Source organism: Dunckerocampus dactyliophorus, chromosome 6 (assembly GCF_027744805.1).
Source record: "Dunckerocampus dactyliophorus isolate RoL2022-P2 chromosome 6, RoL_Ddac_1.1, whole genome shotgun sequence".
Classification (NCBI taxonomy): Eukaryota; Metazoa; Chordata; class Actinopteri; order Syngnathiformes; family Syngnathidae; genus Dunckerocampus; species Dunckerocampus dactyliophorus.
Genome location: NC_072824.1, coordinates 16321765 through 16341668, shown reverse-complemented (window position 1 = coordinate 16341668; position 19904 = coordinate 16321765). Strand labels below are relative to the sequence as shown.

Below are 19904 nucleotides of genomic sequence, written 5' to 3'. Positions count from 1 at the left end.
TATGGCAACGTTTTGTCACTCTCGTCTCGCTCCCTCCTGTTGGCGCATACCTGCCACATTTGCATTTGAAAGGAAGGGAAATCTTCAGGAAAATAAGAGAAAATTAGGGGAAAAAAATAAGAGAAAGTCTTCCTCCAGATTTTCCACCAGTCATTCTGAAAATTTATGCGAAATAGTTGCATTGAGTCTATGCTCAAAACCGTGAACACACAGAGTGGCAAATCATAGCGCATGTCACGTCATCCACTCCAGTTACAATTTTGACCTTCATTTGGTGTGGAGTGTGGAGCGCACGTATAGGCAGGCAGGATGGTGGATTGCATGAACAAATCAGACAACCTACATGAGGGAGCCATGATGGTGGATAAATCAAGTTGAATAGCAGTTTATTGATTAATATCCTGATTTTACCATTGTTGAACATGACTTTAATGTGTGCCAGACCATGTTCTAAACATGCAAAATTAGCGGGGAGCACCAACTATAAATGACTCGAGGAATTATCCAATGTAAAGAAATGTGATGGATAAATGCAAAGCAGCATGATTACACAGCGTACAGTTTTCCACTCCATTCATTGCTTTTTCAATTTTAGACTCTCGCCATTGGTCAACAAATTGACCAATGGCGTGCCTTACCGGTGCTAAGCTTTAGTCCCTTTTGCGCATGCGCATTCTTGAACTCACGGAAGAGCAGTAACGTCTCTCAGAGGATATTAAATCTGCTTAAAAAGGTATTCAAAAACACAACATTATGATAGTTCTTATTTCTCTCAATGGTTACAAATGTAGTCAACAACTATATTGGCCACGAAACATGTGTTTATCATGTATAACTGTGCCAGCACTGGTTTTCTTGATTGTTCTCACATTGTTGTGCTAACCGGCGAAAGCTAGCTAAATTTAGCATGGTACCTTCCTGTTAAGCTAACGTCAGCTTTTGTTTCATTCAGAGTCACTCCATTCAGCTCAGTTTGCGATTAACGGTCACTTCCACACATACACGCTCCAAAATGTTTTATCCAAACGATAAAATACTGTTTGACTCACCAAATAATGACGCCTGTATCACTGTATGTCCGCTAAAGCAAAAACTTAAACCCACAAAGAGCTGACGACGTTGTCGTCGTTTGGCAATCACTTACTGGTCATTTCATTAGGTACACTTGTATCGCATTAAACGACCCCTTATAAAGATGTGGAAGGTAGCGTCTTAAGGAAGTTTGCAATGATGTTGTCAGGTTTGCATGAATTCAACAGTTTGTTTAGTGCTATTACGTGGTGGCAGGGTTTTTTCTTGTAATAATCAGACTTTTTGGGCAATATTCTGACTGTTCTGTAATAATCAAGTTATTTTCTTGTAATATTACGCATTTTTAAAAATAATATTGTATTTTTTTTCTCGTAGTATTCAGACTTTTTCCTCCTGATCTTTCTGACAGTAATCGACTTTTTTCTAGCAATAATCGGACATTTGTCTCATTATCAAGATCAAGATCAAGAGAGTTTTATTGTCATGTATATTCAGATATTTGTTATATTTAATAATACTTTTTAGTAACACTTTCTGGCTAAATTCAGATTTTTTTCCTAGTAAATATTCAGGTCTTTCCTTGCAATATGATGATTTGTTTCTGTGTACTATTACAACTTTCCCCCCATAATATTCAAACTTGCATTAATTTTTGGTTTGCATGGTTTGGTGCTACATTTTGGCTCAATGGTTTGCATGGATTCAACAGTTGGTTTAGTGCTATTATTTGGTGATTTGATTTTTTTCTTGTAATAATCAAATCATTTTTTTGCAATATTTTTGATGTATTCTTGTTCAATATTTTTTGATTAGTAGTACACCATAGTCAACCACGAAACAGCGATCATTTATTAATTTTTCAAAAACTGTGATAGAGCAAGGGAGCAATAATTGAGCCACGATATAACTTTTTGTCTTGTAATATTCTGACTTTTTTCTCATAGTTTTCAGACTTTTCCCTCCTAGTTTTTTCTAGTAACAATCAGACGTTCATCTCATAATATTCATATTTGTCAGATATTTCCTTGTCATGTTTAATAATGCTTTTAGTAACACTTTTTCGGGCAAAATTGTGACTTTTTTTTCTTGGACTATTCAGACTTTTTTCTAGTAAACATGCTGGTATTTCCTTGTAATTTCATTACTACTTTCCTCGTACTATTACAACCTTTTTTTTTTCATAACAGAAGTTTTTTCTCTTGTCATATTCAGACTTTTTCCTGGTAACCAGATATTTTTTCTGGCAACATTCGTTCAAATGTTTGTCTGCATAATATTCTGATTTTGTTTCTCACAATATTCAGATCTTTCCTTCATAATGTTTTCCCTTATATTCAGACCTTTCCTGGCTAAATGATGACTTTTTTGTTGGTAATATTCAAATTTTTCCTTGTAATAGCATATGTTTTTTTCTCACAATATTCAGACTTTGTTTTTGGTATTCCAACTTTCTGTTCATCTAATTTTCATTTCTTCCTCCACATAATACATTCGAGATGCCACTACATACTCTTACTTGTAATTCTCATCAACTAATTGCTATCAACCTCATTGCTGGAAGAAGGCATGCACACATCTTTGTGTTAGAAATCAGTTGACGGGAATTGAATATAGGAAAGTCATGTATTAGTAATGTTGCAGTTGTATTTCCCCATGAGGTGAATGTCACTGATGATATCTTCCTTTTGTATGTGTATCTGTAGCTCTTAGGAGCTCATCACCAGCAGTAAAGCTGTATAAGCACTGGGTAGACAGGACCGAAGGAAGTGGCGTGACATACGGGGAGCTGCCAGTGGACATCGCCATGAGTTACAAACCTATAGCTCCTGCGCCATCTGGCTCCAACCACACGCCACCTGGTTTGTCATTCAGAAGCCTCATTTTCTACTCGGCAAACGTAGACGTTAGAACCACATAAAACAAAAACAGCACTTTGTAAAAATCATAATAAAATAAATAAACAAATCACAGTTCTGTTCAACATGGCAGTAAAGATAATTACACATAATTCATCAATACGTCTGTTCATACATTCAACTGTATTTCAATTAAACTAGGTAGCATTCATTATTTCCACAGTTCACGTACGTACACATTCAGTTTGCAATTATACATTACAGTTCTAAAGTAAATAAACATCCAAATGACTATACAGCCGAAGTCAAGGCAACACATGAAAGACTTTAGCTAGAAGATTTTTTTTTCAATTTATCATAATATAATAGCAACAACAACAAGTAAGTTTAGAAAAACACATTTCCGTAATGGAGATCACGGTGTGCACGGCGCAATTGACTTTTTTGAAGGTTTTGCATGGAACTAGCCGCTACATATATAATGAGAACTTTTATGTGGATGTGTGTATGTATCTTATCGCTGAGGTACTTTATGCGGAAATTGGGTAATGATGTTGTTTTCGTTGCCGCTTGAGACCCTGTTTGCCGCCAGCCACAATAAATGTTAGACTTTAGAACAATAGATGTTCAGCTTTTTCCACATAAAGTTTATCATGATATTCTGACCTTTACTTTTTTTGTAATACTGTACAGTATTTGTCTTCATAGGAGTGTATCAACTTTTTCCATTTTATTCTAAAATAGTTTATTTTCTTTTATGACATTTTCTCAGAAAATTGACCTTTTTTTTGTAGTATTACATTTTCCCAGAAAATTAGGACTTTTTAAAATCTTAATATCCTGACTTTTTTCTTGTAATGTAAAATTTTCTCAGAAAATTACGACTTTTTTACTTGGAATATTACATCTTCTCGTAATGATACATTTTTTGCATAATATTCTGACTTTCTCATAGAATTTACTTTTTAATATAATGTTCAATCGCTTTTGTGTTATGACTTTTTTCCTCATGTAATATTCTGACTTATCTTGTAAAATTACTTTTTTTTTTTAATTTTCAGACTTTCTTCTTATAATAATAAAAAATGTTCTTGCAAAATTACATCATTCTAGAAACATTCCGCCTTTTTTCTTGTAATTTTCTCTGAAAATTATGACTTTCGTCTTTAATATTAAAACGTTTTCTCAGAAAATTGCTACTTCTCATAATAGTCAGACTTCTTTTAATATATTGGTATATAGGACACCTATTCTAGGGAAATTGACTTATTTCTTGTATTACTCATTATGTATCATTACGACATTATGACTTTGTTTCCAATATTGCAACTTTTTTTATCCTAATATGATTGAACTGGATGGAATAGTAACTATTAGGACTATGAAGGACTGTTGGGCAAATTAATAACGGTTTTTGACAAAGTGTGTTTTGCACCTTTAGGCTCCTCTGTGCCCTCTCCTTCCCTCCCGTCGTCATCCAACTTCAGGCCAGCTTTCAGCGACTTTGGGCCGCCTTCCATGGGTTTTGTTCAGGTATGCTGGCATCTTGGTCTACTCCAGTGGTGTCAACCATACATAAAAAAAGACTTTTCGATTACCGGCCGTCAACATTGATAAGCTCAATTCTGTTCAAGCGGAATGTGAAATGCCTGACAATCAGCACTCTACATATATTGTCTGACTTTTCAAGATAGCCACAAAATGGGATGTCACAGCTTGTGATGTTTCCATGCATTAATCTCTGTTTGTCTCCCCAACAATCAGCCTGTCAAAGTCAGCCAAGGCTCCACTTACAGCGAGCTTCTGTCTGTTATTGAGGAGATGAGCCGTGAGATCCGCCCTACTTATGCTGGCAGCAAAAGTGCCATGGAGAGGCTAAAGAGAGGTACACACACCTTTTGGTTCAAATGAAGCTTCATATAAAAATATAAGTTAATTCAACAAATTATTTGGCTGTGTATTTTGAGTATCAATGGCAGCACAGTTTGGGATAAAAACAGCAGAGCACTTCCAGTTCCATCATATAGAGAATCTATGACTACTTATTTATCGTATTAGGTAGTAGTTATTTATCATTTAGATAAATGACCAGTATAACCATATTGCTCATTTTTTAAATTCATGACTATGTCAGCCACCTAGTGAAGTAATAAATGGAAGGTATGGGAGAGTCTTGCATTGCCATGATATACAAAATAATAACTGTCTAGCGAGTTCAGCCCTCGAGTACTTAGCTTTCTGAAAATGCTGTACCTAGAACAATTTAGTGTTCTGATGGGTGTTACATGGGGACAGAGACAGCAAGAGCGTGATTATTGGACTCACAATAAAGTCACACATTTGCACTGGCTTTTTAATTAACTGGCCATTATAAAAATAAAAAAACCCACCAAGCTTACTTAAGCACTTGCAAATTAGAATGAGACTCAAGCTGAATACAGTTACATACTTCATTGTCGATTTAGAATACGGCCCCGATATTATGCTACGTTCAAATGCAGCTTTATCTTTTCCAGGTATAATCCATGCCCGTGCACTGGTCAGGGAATGTCTCGCAGAGACGGAAAGGAGCGCCCGCACATGACACCATCCTCCGTTTGTAAACTATTTCTTACTCTTCCTTCATCGCCTCTTTCCTGGCTGGCTTTTTAAAACTGCATCATATCCTTGTCCTACCACCAGGCCCCCCAAATGGTCATTAACTCAAGTTCAGTTTTGTACCAACTTTTTGAGACAAAATGTTGCCGTTTTAATTAGAACTGTGCATAAAATGCACGGGATATTAAACCAGATTTTTATATTAGTCAGGTTCTCCTTTATGTTTAAAAGAAAACCAAACTTTCCCTCATCACTCTGTTGTCCATCTTTTGTTTTTTGGTTTTGTGTTACATATGTGCTTTCATGCTCACGCACATCAGTCCTATTTTCTGGTGTTTATCATTCAACAAAAACTATGTACATCGCAAGTCAGTTTGTAATTGTGGGAATTTTGTAAACCAAATTTTTGCAGTTCCTTATGTATATCTTAATTAAATGAGAGAAAAAAACACAAGTGTAGCCTTTTTCTTTTTGTTTTGATATGTCAAGCTACCAGTCACAAATGGCGCATCGTTGCTGGTGTATATTTGTGGACAACATGCAAGTAATACGAATGCTAAAGCAGGGATAAACACATTTATTTGTATTACACAATTGACTCCTGTGGGACAATAGACTTGATTCAGGCCCTACATGGTGAATACATTTTTTTGCAGAGACAGTGAGGCTGACTTGCAGCTGCACAGAAAAAAATAAGTTTTCTTACACATGAAATAAGAATTCTGTAAATGCCCCAATTAATGCCTCTCCTATCGTCATTGGGAGTGTAGTCTTAAAAAAGTAAATAAGGACCGGGTCGAAAAATATTAACAGCTATGGCTGTAGGCAACATCCTGTTGATTTTTTTTTTTATATATAAAATCAACAAAATGGCAGTAGTGGCTTTTTAAGTATCACAAGTGTTCAGCCTCCAGCAGATTTATCTACCTCTGCATGCGCTTTGAAATGTTGGTCGCGCTACTCAGCTGTTGGTGTGAAACTTGTGTGTTACACTTGCCATACTGTTTACAATGAACTCATCAGTGGTATCCATGCTGGCTGAACAGTTTTCCCCTTACTGCTATTAGAACATTGGTTCTGTTGCTGCTGTGTTGTACAATATACATGTTAATAAATGACTGATGTGGTCAAAAAGAGCAACAGTTTCCTTTCCACTTTCTCATGCACTCCAAATTATTAAAGTTACAAAATTAAGTTGTGATAGCTAATATATTTTTATAATTATTGCCTGCTTCCAATTCCAAAGCTCCATCATCTTTGCAGTTTAGGTAAATAAATACCCGGCTATAATGAGAGCATTTACGAGTACACAATAAAGTAACTAAAGTGTGTTATGTCCCGATTCTCAGAACCAGGTCCATCTGTTGAGCCAATAAGCCAGGAGTGAGAGGTCCGTCGTTTATCTCGCTACCAATGAGGTCTGGTGGCACAATGTACAGCGGTGTCTGTGAGATCATTTTTTTCTTGGATAAAATTACCAGTTTAGCCGCGATTATAGGTGTATTATAAAAGCTCTGTGTCAATACGAGGACTATAAATGCTTAATCTACTTGTGTGGCAGTTACTTACACAGCAGTGAGGGAGTACATACACAATTAAAACTTAAAGATTAAATGACGATTTTGAATTACTTGACGGTGAGACAAATTTCAGGCTATTAATGATAGCCAAACAAAGCACTGACTTTTAAGGAGGAACTATGCAGAGTTACACACTCCACCTTTGGAGCATTGCATGTGGAAAATGTCTGTGTTCCGGTGTGGAGGACAGCATGACACAGAATAAAGTTTGTCTTGGGTGTGTGGATAAAACTGAAACACCTGCATTGCGTGTCCTACTGCGTCGTCTCCTTGAAATTCACAGGTATTGTCTCATTTCTTCTTCAGAGCTTCTCAACCCTGAGAGAGCAAAGGGCATCCATATTGTTAGAATAAATAAAACACAAGATTATGGAATAGGAAGAACAAACATTTCAATTTGAACTAACTGTGGTGGCGGTCGGTGGTCGTGTATTATAGTTGAACAGGCCTTTGTAGCGACCCTTTTCCTCCTTCTCCTTAGAGCGAATGCGCTCCTCCATGGCACGCAGCTCCTTGGCTACAGAGGGTCCCAGAGAGGGGTCCAGCTCCAACACTTTGGCAAAGTCTGCTCGGGCCTCCGCCTCATTCCACACTGCAGCGTGGGCCTTTGCTCGCTTGTAGTACGCCTTCACATTATCTGGAGGACAACATGTTCATGACTGAAATAACTCCTAAATTGTAGGACAGTCACAGTTCTATATGTTCATTTTTTGGACCAAACGTGAACAGCTTTCATGATTACTTTTTTTTTTAACTGCAAACTCCTGACAGGTAATCCAATAAATAGGATTCTCAAATAAAAATATTGACATAACAGAGACAAAATGATCACGAGCCATGACTCCCGCTTGCCAAATGCTGGGCTGCACTGTCTTTGTTTAGTAGACACTTGACATGTGTTAGTTTTACTTCCTGTCCCTCACTTTTAATGCATGCCAAACTCGAGGTTACATACAGAAAAATCTGATCGTAACACCCCTACTACGCACTGAGGTAAAATGACACATGATAGCAATTTTTATGGGTAAAATTTTTTCAACCAGCAGAACATGAACTGAGAACATTGCAAAACTTAATTTAATGGCAAAGTTGCTGAGAGCACTTGCTGAGTTGCTGGGGGGGGGGGGGGGGGGGGGGGGGGGGGGGAGAGTCACTGTTGATGCACTACACTGCCTTTAACATTGTTTTCAAGTAAAAAAAAAAAAACTTATTTTTAGGTGTTTTTTTTAGGTGTTAGGTGTTGATGCACTACACTGCCTTTAACATTGTTTTCAAGTTAAAAAAACAACTTATTTTTAGGAGTTTTCTATACCGTAACTATGAAAATATTCCATTTATAAAGAAGGAATCCTACTTCGTGGAAATTCACTTAACAGCGGTCAAGTGTGGAACCAATTAACCGCAATAAAAGAGGGATTACTGTATGTCTAGTCTAAAATGCATATGACAGCAGCGACGCAACAACGGAGTCATTAAGCTGGAAAGAAAGAAAGCATGTGAGTGCCTTACCCTCGTATTTGAAGGTGAGTGATGAGCAGTGTTCAATGACTTCATAGTACTGGCCTTGTAGTAACTTGCATTGGCAGTAGTTGAGGAGCAGAGGTGTGATCATATGGTCCAGCTTGATCCAAGACTTATCTCCTGGATGCTCCTGAAAAGGGGAACAAATGACAAAAAGGTGTCAAAGACACTGGAAGGTTATTAATAAGGGCGACAAAAGACATCACTCACCTTCATCTGTAGATTTTTCAGGCAGGCGATGCCATTGTAGTATTTCTCTGTGGCCTCCTTTATTCGACCCTGTTTGAAGAGTGCGTTGCCCTCCTCGTGAATGTGAGGCACATACGCCAGCTTCTCCTCGTCCGTCATGGCCCAGACATCGAGCTGAAACGAGCCTGGAGGATGCACCTGAACGCAGAATTTGTGCTGATACAGCTTCAAAATTCCTCTTATATGCACCACTACGGACTTATTTTAAATAGTTGAAAAACAGAAGAATATGGCACATGTGAAGCCAAATGTTTTCCCGTTAACAAACCTCCAGAAGGTCAATAGTGAAGACAAGAGGCTGTGGGTTAGCCTGAAGGTGGTCCAGATCCTTGTGCCCTAGCGAGTGGTGGGAGTGGATTTGTGCAATGCCACAGCAATGTCTCTGGCCTTCGAGGGGGTCCTTTCCAACGCTGATGTTCCTCAGTGACTGGGACACCAGCGGGTAGAGTGCTGTGTGCTATTGTTTGCGAACAAAAAACGCACCATCTCAGTCATGAACAAAACCAATTATTTTTTTAATATTTGGTGAGCTCACTAACTTTGGTGTCACATGTGAATTCTGCAATTTCTCCTTGTCTCATAGTGATCAGCACTCTCTCCCACACAGCCAGTTTGAACTTCTTGCCCAGGATGAGCTCCATGGGTTTGCTGCAGAAGCCCATGGTCTTTGTGTCATCCAATACCGTGCCATCACACAGGCTGGTGCGGTAGTGGAAGACCACCTGGAAGAACAAATGCATAGGCACATACAGCTGAGCTACTTATATCACAAAGTGACCTCACGCCTATAATACAGAGCCTTTCAAAACGAGACCCTGACCTCAGCAGCTTGGGAAATGTGAAGAAAAACACATTTTTCAAACCTGCTATGATTATTTTCAGTTACAGTTATTAGATTTAATGGCAAATAAATGGATGTTTAATTTATACAGTGAAAGAATGATCAGACATTCCACAAAAAAGCTAAATAGAATCATTTTTTGGGTGCGTATAGGAGGTCCAAGCCTATTATATTCTCTGGCGAGAGGCTTGCTGCACTCTTATAACATAAAATGTAATTTCTTATACGGCACCATTATGCTAACCAACGTGCATTTAAAAGAGCAAATACAAACTACAGGCCTCTTGTGTCTGCTTCCTGACGCCGCTCAATTCTGACCAATCACGACCTTAGAAATGTGACTGACGTTGTGAGCCGACCAATCAGCAAAGATAAACACATGGCATCCAGGCCCGCCCATGTCTTTCCATCAGAAAAACAGAAATGAAAAACGAGTTTAACGTGGCGTAAAAGCCTTAGAACTAGAACAAGGCATAACGCACGTTCTTTCGTTTGTGTCTGTGCTTTTCCTCGAAACGTAATTCGTTTAACATAAAACAAATCAGATGGTTGAGTCGATATGACAGCAGACACAAGTAGCTAGCATTAGCTAACGTTCTTCGTCATGTTTCTCGGGGGTTTGCAACGATAAAAACTACACCCACTGACACACAAACCACACAGTTTTACCTTTGTGCCATCAGAGAAGGTCGAAAGCTGTCCTTTACCGGGGCTTATCAATTTCTTACTGATTCCTTCTTCGAGTAGCCTTCGAGCTTCTTCCTCCATCCTTGATTGACCGAGTCTCAGTTGACGTCAGATGGCTATTTGGAAATTACGTGGTGTCACTTTTGGCTAAGTAGCGCCCTCTACAGGGAGGCGGCATTACACCTCTTAAAATTACCATAGCTGCATATACTGTATATTGTGCGCTGGGTCACACGCACTCTCAGTGGCGATGCTCGATATTGGCTTTCTTACCGGTGTTATCGGCCATCCCTAATCATCAATGATGTAACCTTGGGTCATTGGGTGTCTCGGGCCTTTCAACATCAGGACACCCTCGCCCAGGTGTCTGTATCCAGGCCAGTGGCGGTTCTGGCATAAATAACGTCCTGGACGGACCTACGCTGTGTTGGCCCACGGATCTGCCCCCTTGATCCAGAGCCACCTTCGGTTGCAGCTCTGATGCCCCTCTTTGTTGCCTCCCAAGTGTAAACCTTCTTTACAATACAGTACATTGGTATTTGCACAAGTAATTACAGTACATTTTGTGTTGTATGCAGAGAACATAAAGTCGACATTAAAATTGAAAACATTTTTAATATAATTCACAGTCAGTATTCACATAGCACAAAAACATCTAAAATATGTCCATGGACGTACACAGGTAAGTTCATGTAGTAGGGACAGCCAAAGGGACTGAGTGGTTGACTTGACAGTGGTCATAAAAACAGCAATACTGTATGTCGGTTGCACTGACAACAGACAAATGTGTTAAATGTAGTGTTTGGTGATTATTTTTCAAAATAAGGCAAGTAGAACAATTTGAAGCCTCTTCGTCCACGGACAGCACAGCTGATGTAGATCACATGATACACTGGAGGGAGTGCAATAAAGTTATTATCTGCATAACTAATGCTGAGATTGATTTATTTACCTCCAGGGATGAAGAGAAGAAATCCAGGGATAAAGAAAATAGCACTTGAAACACCTGTGAGGACAAAGATACAACAAAAATATCATTTATTTTGTATAAACTCTGTGTTACGGTAGCTATGAATGGTGGTATGCACCATTTATCCAGCAGGTGGCAGTCTGGCTCCGTTGCGCTGCAAGTCACACTATACATATACATATTTTCCACACCATTAGTTTCTCATATTATTTGATGATAAACACGAACCTTAAGACTCATTTTTAAACATTTATAATACAAAAAAACATGTTTTTGTAACTCTCATTAAGTAAACATCACAAAGTCTCACCAGCTTCGAAAATGTCTATAAACAAGCATTGATTCCCTCTGCAAAAAACATAATAAACAGTCATTGCCTTCTTTGTTAAACTACTTCCACTTTAATGCTTGTTTTAATGACTCTTAATCCACGTTTAATTGCATTTTTTTCTTCATCCGAGTAGAATTTTCATCACCTTTGGGACAGACTGTAAAGTTTATCTGTTCTATTCTACTCCAACATTTGCTATTATGTCCGTTGTTGATTGTTTTTCTCACCTGCATTTGGATTGAGATGTATGACAACACCAGTGAAAATAAGCGCTATAAAGGAAGTACAAATGAAAATCAGCCGTCAGTCAAGAATGGTAAACAGTAGTTATATAGGGGAGTACACCATTGTTATAAAGTATGCAGTATAATATTACACAAACGTGAGTGTGACACTCACATTTCAGCAAGCATTTTTGTTACAGTATATCTCCGCAAGGGACAATACTTAAGAAAGTTGGATATACGTTAGAATATTCAGTGTACAGCTTGTATAGCAGTATTACTGTATAAATCAGGCCCTCAGCACATTGTAAAATACAATTAAACAAATATATAAAAAACAACAGCAGATATAGAAAAAAAGCACAGTTATTTTTATTAGTATAAGCACAAATATTAGGACAATAAAGTCGTAATATTGAGAGAAAAAATAGCATAAAGTTGAAATATTAAAGACTAAAATATGCCATTTTTTAAAAAGTCATAATATTCTGGGAAACACACACAACAATGGCTAAGTTGCAATTTTAGGAAAATTATATTGGGTAAAAGTTACTATTATACAAAAGTTATTATATATTTATTGCGGCCTCATTTATTGCCCCCAATTAGTGAAATCTGCAAAGTAGCCAAATATATATATTTTTTTATACAATTATTATATATGTTTTAAGGCTGCAAAACCCCTCAGTATACACTTCTCAGACAGGCATTTTTGTATTTCTCTCTTGTTTAAACAATCAAAAAAGTTCAAACATTTGTTTGTGAATTTTAATTCTCAAGCTACGAGGTTGGACACATGGAATTATTGTGACTAAGTGACTCACACGTATTTCACTCCTCTGACTGTGCATTTTCGGCCTGGCACCGTTCCGCTGTGTTTTTTCATCCTTGTTAAAACATATTGCTGCAGTACTCTTCCTGTTGCAGCCCTCCTCCTCCGACCAACGATGAATTTATTCTGTAATGGTGCCTTACAGTCGCGTAACTTCTACATTCCTTCAGCATGTCCAGAAGTCCAACCTTTTGTGTGATGGCTAGCATCCTCCTCTGCCTTTTGGGCGCACAATGTTTCGTCAACCTTGTGGGTTTTGTCGGCGAGAAACTTGCAAACGAGGGAAGAGAGAGACACTCACTCAAATTCCCACGATGCAATTCTTCTTAAAGGGCCAGGCTCGGCCTAGAAAAAGCACTAAAATTGCACACAAAACAATCCACAAAACAGCGAGCCCGTGAAAGGTGAACGGCGATAGAGCGAGGGAACACTGTATTACGATAAGTTAGAATATTGTAAGAATAAAGACACAATGTAGAAGCATGTACAAAAGGTACAAGAAGAAAGTTTAAATATTTGTTAAAAAATTAGTAGTATAAAAAGAAAAGTTTCATACTCATAATACAGTTTGTTACCAAACACCGAACACAAAGCTGAGATGCAGGCTGTTTTTTTCTTTAATATAAAAAAACGGCTTTGCATATCGACATGTGTTGGTTTACAAAATGTAAAGTGGCCCCCGTATCCTTTGATCTTTCAGTATGCGGCCCTAGGTGGAAAAAGTTTGGACGCCTTTGGTCTAAATAGTTGGGAACACAAGTGAGTGCCGAGATAGCTGTGTCTTGCCTACAGTCAAGGCATGGTCTTGGGCTGCACAAGTGCTGCCCGTAAGGGAGGAGCGGCGGGTCATTGAAAAAAACATGACTTCCAACATGTACTGTGACCATTGTGAAGCATGATCCCCTCCTTTGGGAAACTGGGCCACATCAAAATTTACAATACTGCTATGCAAGCTGTACACTGACTACTCTAAAGTATATCCAAGTTTCACTGACTTTTGGGAGCTACTGTATGGTCAAATAGCTAGGTGAGTAGCTGCTTCTTCTCCATAGACATTTTGAAGTTTGTGCAGAAAACTCACCAACTCCAGTGATCAGCAGAAGGAAGGAAGCGAGAACAACTTTTCTGTTTTTCTTCACAAGCGGATGCGACACCCACCTGGCCAACCATGTAACGTATGTCACTGAGTGTCTTCATATGTGTATGCTTGTGTGAGTGTTGTCTTACCCGCAGCAGTGTGCTGACAGCTGCGTGACGGAACTCAAGGTGCTGAAGGACCACTGAGAGCTGCAGTAAGATAGAGTGGAGGGATCGCTGTGGAAACAGGGCATTCAATTGAGGGGGGCGTGGTGTAAAGAAAGGACAAAAACAGTGGAATCAAACTTAAGTTGCACAATTGCCCAATCCCAGCAAAACTATGGTGCTAAAGTCCACAAAACCTGTTATGCAAAACGTTTGAGACTTCAGCTTAGTGGGTATCTCAAGGATTAACCCTGCAAGTGCTTGTGTAAAGTGTGATGAGACCATAGAACCTGGAATGGAACTTATTGTGACGTAGGAAGATGGTACATGTGGTTGCTCAGTGCAATGTGGCTAAAGTGACACAACAGACAAGTCAAGTGCATTTAGTTTTCATGTGAACTGAAAAGACGCCACTCCCAAGCACGTGCAGAAATCGCCCTCTGTAACTTAACTACACAATTCACGGTAGACTGACTTATTTTCAGACTTGTATGACAGTTACGAATGAAAGGAAGTGCAATGCATTAAGTCCACTACCTTCGGTAAACGTCCCTCTCCACTTCCATATACTGTACTCTATTACACTATGGATCTGTCAGTCGTCATCAAGTCTGCACTTTGTTGTTTTTAAGCTTACTGAATGATTAAAAGCTTGCTCACACAGCAACAGAACGGAGAACGGAGACTTTTTTCCTCAAATTTCCCTCTTTGTGATGCACCTGTCACTCGTAAACCAGGTTTGTTGTTCATAAGATAACCTATACAGAGGTTAACTTATTTATACACTTGTATGATAGTTAAGAATGCTAAAATGTTACTTGCCTGTACGATTCTTAAAGGCTTTATCATTAGGGATGGGTAGTGTTTAAATTTGATCCGATACTGGTACCAAATCGATACGTTGGAAACAGTGCCGGTGATCAGACGGTGCCGGAATCGGTACTTTTAAAAAGGAAAAACATGTACATTTTGTCCAAAACCAATGTCTTTTTTATTTTTACAGAATTTTGTGACATTCAAGTTGAACAGAATAATAATTCAAATACTTCAATAATATAAAAAAATAAGTAATACATTCACCAATATGAAAAAAAATCCACAACAAACTTAATTATCACAGAAAAACAATTTCATGTTCAACTTTTGTTTGGTCAGAATTCCGCTGAGGAAGTGTGTTGTTGTGGACAGGGCTAGGAGCGAAATGTGTGTGCGGTGTTGGTGTTGGTGCCAAAATGAGGCACCGACAGCTACTTTTTTCCACCGTGGTTACTACACTTTATGTACGCATCGATGCCATAATGATACCAAATTCCTGTCAGCATCCGTATTTAGGATGGCAACAGTTTTACTTCTACTTGCATTATTTCCTACAGAAAAAAAAGTTTCCAAATCTGTACTGGATTGTGCTTCTGGGGTTCAACTGTAAATGTGGCTTGAACTAACCTGATTTTGAAGAAGTTATTAAAAGAGGAGTTGCCACTGTTTCCAAGGGGGTCTTCATTTTCCAGATTCTAAAAAAGGAACAAAAAGAATACACACTACTCACAAAAATGTTGGTATATTTGGCTTCCGCGTGAAATTTCAGGATGAACACAAAATGCGCAACAGTAGTACCTCACCACATCGCAGTTCGAATTTCGTGGCTTCACTCGATCACGGGTTTAAAAAAATATATTAATTAATTAATCATGCTGTTTTGTGGTTGAATATGGTTTATTATTAGTCCAAAAATATGCATATTTAAGCAAATTTTATGTATTTTTTGCCCAGATAAAGCATTTTCACTAATAAAAATGGCGAAATGAAATAAAATACAAATGTATAGCATTCAATAATGTTTCCAACACAAAAACACCAGATTTGATCGCCGGAACACTAGGCTTTTATTGCGGGTTTGAATTATTATCGGCACAATAATCCCTAATAAAAAAATTCCTAATAATAAAATCTCATGCCAAGCTAAAACTCAATTCTGCAACCCAACGTCACTTCCTGTCCACCTGCCACTCATCTCCCCTTGGGAGCACATATATATCAACACACACGAGCGCCAGTCTCATTTAATCTTATTATGCCACCTACATTGGGTAATACAAGTGTAAAGGTGACTATAGGGGTATTAGTTCATGTCTAGAGGGCTCTAATAATGTTAAAATCCATATTTAGAAGGTTGTAAATAGGCTTTATATGCCATAACTACAAAAATATTCCATTTATAAATAAGGAACTGGAACTAATGAACTGCAATAAATCAGGGATAACTGTATAATCTTTTACAGATTAACTTAATTTTACCTCCACAACATTGCGCTATACTGTCTGTCCTCCCTTGTATAAAGTGTAAACTTACCAGGATTCACTTTTTTAACTATTATTTTCTTATTATTTTACTATTTTTACCCACTATTTGTAAATATGCAAAATCTTGTTTACCTTATATTCTTTTTGTTTGATTATTTTTTATTCATACTGCATTGCATTTTATTTAAGAGTGTTTGTCTTTTTTTCTGCAATTGAGCTGTAACTGTAACCAAGCAATTTCCCTTGTGGATCAATAAAGTCTGTCTAAGTCCAAGTCTAAACCTTTGAAAGCGCATGTCCAACTGTTCAATCTTTCAGTTCTTTTTGCACAGCCTGCTGTTATCTGAGAAGGACCTGAACAAAAGTCGCAACAAGTGACATTTGTTTTGAAATGTGATCAGTTATTAGGAGTGGTCTTGGTCTCATGATGTCAATATGTGAACAGCATGATGAAGAGGACTGTTTAAAAACCAATTCTAATTGAAGCAGGACAAAAAGTGCAGAAACCTTGAACAGCTGGACATGTGCATTCAAAAGTTTAGAGACGGTTAACATAGCACATTTTAGGCTCATCCTTAAATTTCACGCGAAAATCCGAAAACTTCTAAGTCAGTTCAGGTGCATTAAGGTATTGCTGCACTTTGACAGCAGGTCTACCTGATACTTCAGGTTGCTATGCTCAGGCGAGGCGGACAAAGCCGGCGAGGGATGAGGCTGAGGCTGAGGTTTGGAGAAAGTCAGTGGCCCGAATGTCAGTTCTCCGTCTCTGTCCCGACCCTTCCTTTCCGCCGTCTCTACGTCAGACATGGTACCCTCCTCATCGCCATCCAGCACAAAGGCATCATCAATGGTGAACTGCGTTGACATGGTGATTGCCTCTTACACGCTGATATGTAGTGGTTTGAGGCTCACTGGGGATATAAAATACATAAAATGTCATCGTTGTCCTTCACGTTCATCATACGACTCCATTTTTCAAGTTAGCACGTATGAGAATACAATCAGGAACACCATTAAAATGAAGCAAAATTGCCTTTTAAATGAATTTGTTAATATAGCAAACTAGCTGAAATGACAAGCTCAACCCATGGCTCGCATATGAAAAAGTTGTAGCTCTCGTCAGTTTGGAGTCATAAAGTAACTACTTTAGAACAAAGAGGAATGCTAAACTACGCTGATCCTAGCTTTTGTTTCCGCTTGTAGATCAGATGACCAAGAGGAAAACTTACTGTCTTCAAAACAATCTTTTTCTTCGCTCAGCTGGACTCCACCATGTTTGACACACGGCTCACATATCTCTTCAATATCTACCAACACTACCGGAAGGTCCTTAAAACTATTTAAAATCTTTTTCTGATAGCAATTAACGCGTTTGCCAAACTTTCGTGTCGCTCTCCTTTCCCGTTTTTTCCTCGCAGATGGCTATCGATTGCGCATGCCTGATTACGCCCAGTGGTCCGGATTGCCGGAAGTTCCCTCAATCGAGTGTCGATTTGTCGATCGTCGCCGCATTGATTTTTTGTCTTTCTTCGCAATTAAAAAGGTACAAGAAAATTAGCAGTGCGTTGTTATTTTAGTTTGCAACATTAAAGTGACGCTGCTATTTTAAAATGGTTAATATAATAAAATAGTAAGCAGTCTTCTAAGATTTCTATACTTCAAAAGGAAGTTCTTGTCCCAAATTGTGTATTTTTCTTGAGTAGTTACTAAATTAAAAAAATAAAAATATATCCTTGATTGAAACATTTACAGCACCAACTCTAATAATGATAAACAAATATAGAATTCCTCATTTAGTTTCCACACAATAAAAACTCTTTCACATCTATCCATCCATCCATTTTCTATACCGCTTCTTCCTCATTAGGGTCACGGGGGTATGCTGGAGCCTATCCCAGCTGACTTCGGGCGACAGGCGGGGTACACCCTGGACTGGTCGCCAGCCAATCGCAGGGCACATATAGACAAACAACCATTCACACTCACATTCATACCTATCTCGCAAGTTTTGCGAGGGAACGCAAAACAGTATTGCGTTATCTCGCAAAAGTTTTGCGAGGGAACGCGAAATAGTATTGCGTAAGGTGTAAGGTGTAAGGTGTAAATTCAGGAAAAAGTCAAAGAAGGAAAAAGTTTCATACTGCTGCTCAGGTTTTTATTGACATTACATGTAGGTCATATTTTTGCAGTATAATGGATTTCTACACACATGTATATATACTGTATATATAAACATACATATAAATTAATTCATTCATTTCTTCATCATCTTCATCCAGCCACCTAGGAAATCCACAATCTTCACAACGTACTTCAATTTGCAAGATAAAGGTTGTTGAAGATCTTTTGGCTGTATTCATGGACAGCAGCATCCTGAATTTGACTTTAAAAATGGATTTTGTAAATGAAAAAGCTGTTGATGATGCTGGAGTGTCAAGGGAAGTTTACCCTGCATTCTGGGAGCAATTTCTTGAACAGTGTGAAGGGGAAATGGAGCAAGTTCCACGGCTGAGGCCAGATTTTGGCGAGGCCGAATGCCAAGCAGTTGGGCGTATTTGGGTGAAGGGCTTGACAGACCATGGTGTCATGCCAGTGAGGCTATCAGTGGCTTTCATTTTTGCCTGCATTCATGGAATTGACAGTGTTGATGCTGACATCTTGATGGCATCATTTTTCAATTACTTATCTCCTATTGAGAGGTCAGCTGTTGAGAAGGCTCTCCAGGGCACAAGGGAGGAAGGTGATGATGAGGACCTGCTCGACCTTCTTACAAGGATGGGCTCTCATTTCCTACCTTCATTGGAAGGCATGAAGGCTGCCATAGAAACAATGGCTCACAAAGCCATTCTGCAAGAGCCAAAATACATAATTGATTGTTTCTCCATACCCACGTCACATGTATGGCCCAAACTTTTCGACAAGCCAAGTGTATTGTCTCTGTATGACTCCAAGAAGGCCACAGGCAAAAGAGTCTCACAACTCCTGGAAACAACAAATGTGATTCTCTCTCAGAGAGAGCAGGCAACCTTTAACCATCTCCAGCGTTATGTAAAAAATGCTGAGCAAACCAAAGCAGAGAAGTTCCTTCGCTTCTGTACTGGGTCCTCTGTCATATGTGTTGACAAAACTATGATTCACTTTAATGCTGAAACTGGGCTCAACAGAAGGCCTGTTGCTCATGTGGAGCAACACTTGAAGTACCAACAACATACAGTTCTTTCCCTGAATTCCGCACAGTTTGACAACATCCTCTCCAGTAACTACGTAGATATGGACATCATTTGAACTTAAGCAGTCTTGATCAGGCATAAGCGTAAGAGGCCTCCTTATTATATGGTTGATTATATTTTATTTATGTAGGCATATTTTTATCTTTTTCAGTTGTTTTGTTTGAAACACCATTTAAATGTGTGGGGAGCAGTCTATAATTCTATTATATGATGGTGCCATACTATACAAGTTTTCACATTTTTCATTATTTAAATACTTGGAAGATGACTGCAGCTTTAATTTCCATCATTTTCGGGGTACGGAATTATTTATCAGTAGTAGAATTGTTTATTCATATTTGCTGTTAAGGTGGTTGGGTATTCATATAAATGACAATTTTTAAGATGTTGAGATACCAGTTAATATTTGG

General features: G+C 38.4%; 3 protein-coding genes across 4 annotated transcripts; 1 reads left to right on the top strand and 2 right to left on the bottom strand.

Annotated features, from left to right (window-relative positions):
- Positions 1-667: 667 nt before the first annotated feature.
- On the top strand, positions 668-6785 carry cdk2ap2 (cyclin-dependent kinase 2 associated protein 2). The gene is made up of 5 exons (XM_054780025.1): positions 668-733; positions 2736-2891; positions 4330-4421; positions 4653-4773; positions 5405-6785. The coding sequence occupies exons 2-5, from the start codon at positions 2837-2839 to the stop codon at positions 5470-5472; spliced, it is 336 nt and encodes a 111-aa protein (XP_054636000.1). The 5' UTR covers positions 668-733; positions 2736-2836; the 3' UTR covers positions 5473-6785.
- Positions 6048-10502, bottom strand: aip (aryl hydrocarbon receptor interacting protein). Its single transcript, XM_054780024.1, has 7 exons — positions 10347-10502; positions 9376-9558; positions 9105-9293; positions 8798-8974; positions 8576-8717; positions 7474-7703; positions 6048-7384 (listed from the first exon to the last, which is right to left on the bottom strand). Exons 1-7 carry the CDS (start codon positions 10443-10445, stop codon positions 7379-7381), a joined length of 1026 nt encoding a protein of 341 aa, XP_054635999.1. The 5' UTR covers positions 10446-10502; the 3' UTR covers positions 6048-7378.
- A 491-nt stretch (positions 10503-10993) lies between these two features.
- On the bottom strand, positions 10994-17705 carry tmem134 (transmembrane protein 134). 2 transcript variants are annotated; one of them, XR_008570686.1, is made up of 10 exons: positions 17494-17705; positions 16922-17175; positions 15407-15474; positions 13949-14035; positions 13803-13879; positions 11893-11937; positions 11645-11682; positions 11453-11500; positions 11317-11370; positions 11164-11256 (listed from the first exon to the last, which is right to left on the bottom strand). XR_008570686.1 is itself a non-coding variant. In XM_054779215.1 (8 exons), exons 2-8 carry the CDS (start codon positions 17129-17131, stop codon positions 11174-11176), a joined length of 624 nt encoding a protein of 207 aa, XP_054635190.1. In that variant the 5' UTR covers positions 17132-17175; positions 17494-17705; the 3' UTR covers positions 10994-11173. The 2 variants fall into 2 exon arrangements, 1 of the variants encoding a protein (XP_054635190.1); XM_054779215.1 differs by lacking the exons at positions 11453-11500; positions 11645-11682 and having other exon boundaries at positions 10994-11256.
- Positions 17706-19904: the final 2199 nt, after the last annotated feature.